At 41.1% G+C, this 9,760-nt stretch overlaps 1 protein-coding gene across 1 annotated transcript in view; it reads right to left on the minus strand.

The window, feature by feature from the left end:
- Window positions 1-1,521: 1,521 nt before the first annotated feature.
- LOC109934676 (zinc finger protein 271-like) overlaps window positions 1,522-9,760 on the minus strand; it is a 35,927-nt gene continuing 27,688 nt past the window's right edge. Inside the window, exon 3 of the mRNA XM_048616774.1 lies at window positions 1,522-3,008. Within this exon, the coding sequence (XP_048472731.1) occupies window positions 2,976-3,008 (33 nt within the window). The 3' untranslated portion in view covers window positions 1,522-2,975. The remainder of the gene's footprint in view (window positions 3,009-9,760) is intronic.

A 9,760-nucleotide genomic window follows, 5' to 3' on the forward strand; every position in this document is an offset into this window, starting at 1 on the left:
CAGAGACATCTGGCAACATGACGGGGCTTTAACCAACATTCGCAGATTTGTCTTGCAGAAGCTACAAACAACATCACGGAATCATACATTATAAACCGTGCCTAACAAAACGTTCCCTGAGTGTTTCTTCTCGAACACAGTGTTCCAATGGAGCTAGTGCCTAATCTTTCCAATCAGGGTACGCTCCAATGTGTTGTGTGGCATTATCAATGTGCTAAAATGGGCACAGTTTGAGCAGATCTGGCAACACAGGGCATTCACGAGGCATTGTTGACACGCTTTCAGGCAAAGTGTTCTATGTGTCTACAATGACGAGAAGACACCATGTTCTTCTAATTCATTCTCCCCATTACTTTACGTCAGCACCATGTGACACGTGACCATGCTGCTTAGGTAAATGGGTTTCTCGGCCTTCCATTGAATTATAAATTTAAAGTAAATCTCCTCTCTGCTTCCACAGTTCTACGCCAGCCCATCCAATATTTCCTGTTATTTTCCAGTCCAGGGTCGCATCTTCAAAAATCTCCAGTGGAATCACAATCTTTTCGTAGTGTGAAGCTAAAATGAATATTCAAGTTGTCATCGAATTTGTGCTGCATTTAGTAACTACTCTTGCATTCTATGCTTCGTCCAATTAAGGAATGAATGTTGTATGAATACTTAACTACCTTGTCGACCTTATTTACCTTTGAGGAACTGTTGCCATAGACTCCAATGTTATATTTTTCATCCATGCTCCTCAGTATTCTCACATTTACTGTGTATTTCCCTGCGTTCCCGCACCTTCTGAAATCCACTAACTCACTTTACCGCATTAAGTTGCACCTTACACTATTCTGTCTAGCCCAACATAATAATTATTTCTTCTACTGTTGAAAGCATTCCTGTTCACTATCAATAGGTCCAGTGTTTGTGTTATGTGCAAACCTCTCCGTTATATCACTCCATTCGAGTATCCATACCAGGGGCTATTGCTTTGATATGTCTTCCATGTCTTCCATTTCAATAGCAACCACTAGCTTTTATTGTTTGTTCCTCACACTCAGGCTTTAATCAATTTCCCGCTTTTCCCTAGATCAAAGAAAAGCCTTAAAGTTTTTGATGAATCTGCCAAGAGAATCTGTTTAAAAGCTTAGCTCAAACTCGCATCCACCCTGTTGACCACATCCACCTCGCCAAATAATCACGATTATCGGAAGTGATTTTCCCTCAATGACTGAATGGCTTTCCACAATGAATTTACGAATTTCTAAACGCATATTCATATTTCCTCCCAGTCCTTATTTCAAAAATTACCCAAAACTTAAATCAATCCAACTCACTCTATCACTTCCTCCTATTTTCCCTGTACAATGTTCGCCATCCCCAAACCCTGCTCCAATCCTGTAGCCAGAACGAACTGAAACATCGTTTCAGAGCCTTTGGAATTCTTTCCTTTTCTTTGCACCTCTAGACATATTTCATTCGGGACTTCAAGCACTTTAATGATTTTGGCCTGATGAATTGTATTATATGCAATAGTTCATAAACTTCTTCCTTTATTTTGTCACACTTATCACAACACAGTTTAGTGAGCACAGCTGCAGAGCTTTCATGAAGAACAACTATTTCGCTTCAGATGAATTTGCATTTTTTTGGTGCCCAATAAACTCTGTTTGTTCCTCTCTGTCCTCTTGCTCTTTATGTATTGCTGAAATGTCTTTGATATCCCTCGATCTTCCTGACCTTTTTTATGGCATCTGTTGGTTTTCCAATTCCCGTTTTAATTCCTCACCTAAGATGCGTATGCTCTTCAGGTCTTTCTGCATAATTAAGGTCTCGTCTGCCTTGTCTCATCCTCTATTCACTTCTTCATCCAGGAGATAACAGTTTTCAGTGTCCCTCCCATTCTGTTTATGGGACTACAATACTTCCCTTGAATGCTTGGAAACATCTTGACTTATTAAAAATGTAGATGAGTGTTTAAAGCGTATGCTTGTAGATTGTAGCAGGGATTGTACTGTAGAGTTCCTTCAGGGAGGCCATCCAATCAGCAAAGACCAATATGTCAAGCAAACGGTTTGGGCTTCATTATGTTACAGTTTAGTTGAGCAGAAATAAAATAAAGCGTTCAAAAGCAAGAAATTTTAAGGGCTTTGATGAATTTGGAAGGCATTTGGAGCGAATGTAAAAATCTAAAACAGAGACTGAATGTTAAATCATATTTTGGATTCAACATTGTGTAATCACAGTGGCAATAACATGTTCTGATACTGTTCACGTTTTTCTTTGGTTTTAATGTGTATGCAGAGTGAAGTTATTGGGATGAATGAAGGAGAAATTAAGAGACAGGAGGAAAGAGTGAAAGATCTTTCGATTAGAGGATGCTGTGTTCAGAAATAGCACTGTGAAGAGCGTGTGGAAGAAAGTGTACAATGATATTCCGTGTGAAGAGGAAAAATTGTTCTGGTTGCCGCTGCAGATTTGAGACATGTTGTTAAGAAAGCTGCTACAGTGAAGGCAAGAAACGAATAGTAGACATGTCTGGCACTGTTCACCAGATGACAGACAATCAGTGAGGAGAGATTCATTTTTCTTGCTTTGTGCACTTTAAATAATATCTCACAGATATTACAGTTCCAATTTGATTCAAGGACACAAATCAGTTATGGGCTGATTTGATCAGAGGTAATCCTTCAATACAGAAAAACATTCAATGCAATTTCTGCATGTTTTAAGCTCAGGCTCCTTGTGTTAATATTTTAATAATGCAGCAATTCGATCAACTACGTGCATGACGTTTGCTGGGACTGACGCTTAATTCTTTCCTTGAATGCAAAGTTTTTTTTTATTACTTCCGGGGCAGAGGCCAAGCCATCCAGTTTCAAAACAGCAAGTTGAGAGACGAGGGAATGTGCTGAATGGTCGAAAACTCTGAATGAAGATTTCAGTCACTACACAGACGTGGTTCGAGTCCATCCACTTTTCGGTCATTACTAAGGGACCAAAATTCTGAAGATGTTGGGAATCTGAAACAAAAAGCGGGAGAAATACATAATAGGGCAGGGACCATCTGTGGAGCTATGAAAGTAATGATTCAGGTTCTAATGAAACATCAGCTGAATTATTAATTCTGATCCTACGGAGGGTTCTGTCCAAAAAATCGACAGCATTTTTTAATTTAGATTTCACTTTCTGTCGTGTTAACAAAAGTCCTTCCTTTCTCCGGGTTGCCCGGATGGTTATTGCGCATCATTGCCGCAAACCCTATTTTCAGTACATTTTCGTCGTCAGGCTGCACTTCAGCGACAGAAGTGAGATACAACCAAACTGAGCTGGAAACCTGGGAGTGCAGGATAGTCCCGGTTACAATTCATTTATTTCGCAGACTGAACTCTCTCACAGTTAACTACCGATGTGAGGGAAACAGGAGTGGCGGACACGGTGAATGGATAATATGATGTAACTGTTTAATATTGCTAAACAGGAGACCATGGTGTGGAGTAAGATGGTGAAAGCTTGCGTTTTCACATAAACCTGCTGTACTATAACCTGGTGTAGTGTGATTTCTGAACTTAAACAGGAGACGGAAGACAGCACTTTGAAGAAAATATGACACAGAATTAGGCAGGATTCTGTCTCAAAGACGAATTATCTGATATTGTGTTCACGGACCTCACCCAACAAGGTTCGCGGACCTCACCCAACAATTAAGATAAAAAGGTGTAGAGCTGATGAACACAGCAGGCTAAGCAGCATCAGAGGAGCGGGAAAGCTGACGTTTCGGGCCTAGACCCTTTCTCCAGCATCTGCAGTTCCTACTATCTCTCACCCAACAATTAATCCCCTTTTACTACACAATACCAAATCTCGACTAAACTTTTTTTTTTTAATTTTTGGTTTCTCACGTTATTGGTCTAATAACAATCTTATTACACTGCAGGAATTCATTCCCCAACATATTGTCGCCAGAATGGTTTACCCAGTATCCTTGCAGATTGTGGTCACCTGTGATTATTGCCGAATCCTTGTAACATGCGATTCTAATTTCCTTTTTAAAGACAGCCTCTTCCTTACCAAGACCACGGGAGACCTATAACCAACCCCCTCTTATTTTCCCACCTCTTTTGTTTCTTATCACTGCCCAGACTTAATGTACATTTAGATTTTCTCTGCCAATATTCTTCCTCACTATCGCACTGATTTCATAACGTACTGACAATGTTATGCAACCTCTGTATTCTTTTGATTTCCTGTCCTGGAAGCAGCTTATTTTTCCAGCATCAGCTGGACCTTCTTGGTCTGGAAGATGTGGCGGTGGAGGCGATAGCAATGAACATAATTCAATTATACGGTGTATTATATATAGAAATCTGGCAAAGCAGTGAAGACGAGCGTTTTGTCCGCTGACACTAAATCGAATATGAGTCAAATAAGACCTCGTCACTCCTATATTCCATTCACCCTGTAGCTAACAACTGTCTGGCAACTGATGGCTGAGCTTGAATTTCCCTCCGTCTTTGATTTCTGTGCATGTACGTGTTCCAAAAAGAAATCAAAATCCCATTTATTTATTGAAATGATGAAGCTGAAAGAATAAAATTTCAAGCATATTCTTTTTACCATAGCTCTCGTGACATAAATTTGATTTTCCTTCCAAAATAAATTAGGTGACTGTCTCAAACTTAATTAAGTTGAAGCAGTCACTGAAAGTATTGTTTCCTGACAGAAAGACCAAGAACATCTTTGCAGGTGCTTGTCGAGATGGACTTGAGGTATTTCGACACCATGGGCACACGAAAGATCTGGTCGGGGGAGGCAGGTACACTGCATTCATTGTTCCTGTCCCAGGATGATCATTGAAAGGATCATCTTTAGCCGCCCCCTTCCAACGGTTCCTAACTCCTTTCGGAATTAGATATGGTTTTCAGAGAGACGCTACAGACATAATGTTCAACGTGCTGCAAGTTCGACAATTTCCAAACAACATTGTCAATCCCGGTACTTGGTCTGTTTCAACCTCATCAAATCTTTCGTCTCAGTAAAGTGAAGAATTATGGAACATCCTCGTCAAATTTGGATGTGAGCAGAAATTTGTCACCGTGCTCCAGCTGCGCATGGGTGACACGTGAACTCTGATCATCACCAAATGCAACTCCACAACCTGATCAGATTAATAACTGGAATCTGACAAGGCTGTGTCATTGCACAAAACGTATTCTCCAATTTCGTCTTTGTAACAATGTGTATCTGAAGCAAATTAAACGTGGGTGTGGAACACTTCTATAGGGTAGATAGGGAATTATTCAAATTAAATAATCATCATTCCAAACCAAAATGTCCAAGATCCCAAAGAACAACACCTGCCTTTCGGTTGGCAGAAACTACAGATCGTCCAATCGATTAATCAGCCATTTCAGAACCCTGTGATGACACACGTGTGTAAATAATTTATTTCATCACGTCATTTTTGGAGTTCTTTGATTTTAGATTGGCGGAGTGTGGATGTTGGCTACTTTTGTGACTGGTTTCATTTTAATGAAAGAACAGTGGCCTTAGCGAGGATGTGTTAAGAGAGTAGATAATTGCAAACCCCTGTGATGCTATGAGAAGGATATCTATAACCGAATTTAGAACATGTATAATAAATGATTAATGCGATTAGTTTTGTTTTCAGTACAAAGGCATCTAGAATGACCACGTTCAAAATAGAAATCAGTTCAGGAACAGTTTTTCAGTTCAGTTCAAAAGACACCACTATTTAGAAGCAAGTCTAGTTTTTGTCTAAAATAATTCAGCGTTGTTCAGGGAATAAATTTTGCAGATGATTTTAGCTTGTATAACTTCCAAACTAGGAATGTTTGTTTAGAAATACACAGGTTATTAATACCGAGAAAGTATAGCTCTAATGTTTGTGGAAATTTTGAGTCAACAGTTGTGCTAAAGACTCATTGAATTATCATCACATTCCACAACAAAACAACTATCAGGAGTCAGTTATGTAGAATCCTACAGGTGAAGATGTAATTTCTCTAGACTTCAGGTTTTGTCATGGATAATGTCGGCAAACAAGTTGAAACTTTGCTTGACTATGTGTTGCAAGGTCATTCTAATTTTATTATATATTTAGGAAACTTTTTTGGTATTTCGTCCTTTGTGCAACAAATTTCTGTTCTATTATTAAACAAAAGCTACAGCTTCGTCTCAGCCACAACGTTAAGAAATTAGACAACAGAAAAAGGAAAAAAACACGTGATCTATCGAGCCAGATTTCAGCTTGAGATTTGCCTTGTGCAGTATTACTATCAGCTGTGATCATATAATCCACTGAATTGGAGTGGAAGCTCAGCAAGTCTGGCAACATCGTGAAGAGAAATCAAATTTAACGTTTCGGGTCGACTGACCCTTCCTCAGAACTGAGGGTGAAAAATATAAAGATTCCCAAAACTCCAATGAATTATTGACAAGTATGAGATTCCAGACTCATTTAAAGTGAAAACCTTTTAAAAAAGCTAAAGAAAATTAAACATTCCATAAAGTAACAACAGGGACGCGAATCAAACCTATGTGATGAGAAGGGCAACACATTAGCGATCGGTGGCCTCAAGCTGCTTATTGCTTCACGGACAGACGATGCATTCATCAACGTTTTTACTTTTGTTCATGTATTCATGAAAGTGTAAAATGATGATCACATTTTGCACTGTTTAAAGTCACCATGGCAGAGTCAAATAACTTACGGACTTAGTCTCTCTCAGCTTTTGAAATGATCTGAAGGAAATCTGAAGATCTGAAGCCAATTGGTGACAATATTTACTTCGAAATCGGTGTCGGTAAGATTTGAAATCTTGAGATCAGAGTATCAAAGATCAAGAAGCATTACTAACATAATGACTCTCGTTTTCCAGAGTTGTATCAACGGAATCACACCAGAAATCGTTGGGATCTTGAAACAGCCACAGCAACTGCGTGGGGTGTGGGTGGTGAAATTTGGGGAGGGGAAGCATTCAGCTTGTTTGAGAAATAGTACAAGTTTTGGCTTGAGGTTCGATTAAGTTGGTAAAGGTAGTTATGTCTGGATTCCGTCCTAACTTTAGATTTGTAGCTAATTTAAAAAGAAATACGATCCAATCGACAAAGTGCACTGCTTCTCAAATTCAAAGGTAATGATTTGAGAACTTGCAAAGTCTCCGACTTCCTGTGTTGGAATCAAGTTAACAGAAAACACGGAGCAGGTTTTATTACCTAATGAGAATCACTACTTCGCATTAATAAGTAAATTCTAACCTTAATTACAGAGCGATGAAACATTAGCAAATGGCTGTACTAGTAAAGCCTCCGCTTTAAAACCCAATACAGTACATACTGACAAGCAAACAATAAACGAAGAAACATTGGTTTTATGGCTGGAATGAAAATACATTAGGAACCACAGTTCAATAGCATTAGTGTACAGAGCTCGCTGAATGATCCTTTGCCTTTATTCAGATCTTTTGTCCAGCTTCCTTCATTTCTTCACAGGACGCACAAATGTGATTGAGTACACTAACTGTACAGTCTTTTAGTTATTAGTACATGGTAACAGCTTACAACATCTGGAAGGAGAAATTAACTGGCTTTCTTCAGACTTCAGGCATTTTTACCACCGGAAGAGAGTCACACAATGGACCTTTCCAGAGATCTCAATCACTGTAATAGCACACTCGCAAGCTTTTCACCTACCAGGAACCAATCAGACATTAAGATCAAGCGGATGAACTTTGACATTCAGGTTAAAATTACACAAACTAGCTTTTAGACTGTAGCCTGTCACCAGTAGCGCCCCACAGGGACTGGTATTGGGTTCACTGCTTTTCATTCTTATAAATGATTTGGATGTAAATATAGGAGGCACGGTTAGTAAGTTTGCAGATGACACCAAAATAGGTGATGTAGTGGACAGTGAAAAGATTATCTCGAGTACAAAGAGACCTTGATCAGATGGGCCAATGGGTTCAATTTAGATAAATGCGTGGTGTTGCATTTGGTAAGGCAAACAAGGGCAAGACTTATACAGTTAATCGTATGGCCCTGGAGAGTGTTATCAAACAAAGAGACCTAGGGGTTGTAGATGCATAGTTCCTTGAAAATAGTGTCGCAGAAAGGTAGGATGGTGAAGAAAGCATTTAGCACACTTGCCTTCCCATTGGTCATTGCACTGAGTATGGGAATTGAGACGTCATGTTGCGACTTTACAAGACACTGGTGTAGGCACTTTTAGAGTATTGTGTGCAATTCTGGTCGCCCTTCGAGTTGTCACACTTGAGAGGGTGCAAAAAAGATTTTAAAGTGTGTTCCCGAGACTGGAAGTTGACGTTTCGGGAGAGGCTGAATAAGTCAGAGCCTTTTTACCCCTGCAGCGTCGGAAGCTGAGGGGTGACCTCAGTTTACAAAATTTACAAAATCATGAGTGGCATGAATAGGGTGAATAGGCAAGGTCTTTTTCCTAGAGTGGAGGAGTCCAAAACTAGACGGCATATGTTTAAGGTGAAAGGGCAAAGGTTTAAAAAGGACCTGAGGGGTAACTTTTTCACGCAGAGCGTAGTGTGTGTATGGAACCAGCTGCGAGGAGAAGTGGCGGAGGCGGGTACAATTACAGCGTTTAAAAGGCTTCCTGATGGGTATATGAATAGGAAGAGTTTAGAGGGATATGGGTCGAATGCAGGCAAATTGGTCTAAGTCATATTGGGACAACTGGTCGGTGTGGAAGATTTGGACTGAAGGGTCTGTTTCCATGCTGTCTGGGTCTATAACTCGAGGATTCTAACTAGAAACTTGTTGCCTGCCAAATCTCAATCTTTCTGTAGCGCTTTGGTGCTGGGCTCTCTGGAAACAGCTTACTGGACTGCTTAAATCAAGCAGCAGTCATAACAACACCCGCAGTGAGTTTCTGCAACTTATTTTTAAAAGTGCAGCAATTCGTTCCACACTCCTTGGTTTTAAACAGCCCTCCCCTATTTCGACACATAATCAAAAACACAAACAGCAAGTTGAGACAACAAGGTGCAGGGCTGGATGAACACAGCAGGCCAAGCAGCATCATAGGAGCAGAGAGGCTGACGTTTCGGGCCGAGACCCTTCATCAGAAAAGGGGGAGGGGAAGGGGGTTTTGAAATAAATAGGGAGAGAGTGGGAGGCGGATAGAAGAGGGATAGAGGAGAGGATAGGTGGAGAGGAAACAAACAGGTCGAAGAGGCGGGGATGGAGCCAGTAAAGGTGAGTGTAGGTAGGGAGTTAGGAAGGGGATAGGTCAGTCCAGGGAGGACGGACAGGTCAAGGGGGCGGGATGAGGTTGGTCGGTAGGAGATGGAGGTGCGGCTTGAGGTGGGAGGAGGGGATAGGTGGGAGGAAGAACAGGTTAGGGAGGCAGGGACGAGCTGGACTGGTTTTGGGATGCGGTGGGGGGAGGGGAGATTTTGAAACTTGTGAAATCCACATTGATACCATTGGGCTGCAGGGTTCCCAAGCGGAATATGAGTTGCTGTTCCTGCAACCTTCGGGTGGCATCGTTGTGGCACTGCAGGAGGCCCAGGATGGACATGTCGTCTGAGGAATGGGAGGGGGAGTTGAAATGGTTCGCGACTGGGAGGTGCAGTTGTTTGTTGCGAACCGAGCGTAGGTGTTCTGCAAAGCGGTCCCCGAGTCTCCGCTTGGTTTCCCCGATGTAGAGGAAGCCACACCGGGTACAGCGGATGCAGTATACCACATTGGCAGATGTGCAGGTGAACATCTGCTTGATGTG

The sequence above is a fragment of the Rhincodon typus genome, chromosome 35 (assembly GCF_021869965.1).
Source record: "Rhincodon typus isolate 14 chromosome 35, sRhiTyp1.1, whole genome shotgun sequence".
NCBI classification, from domain to species: Eukaryota; Metazoa; Chordata; class Chondrichthyes; order Orectolobiformes; family Rhincodontidae; genus Rhincodon; species Rhincodon typus.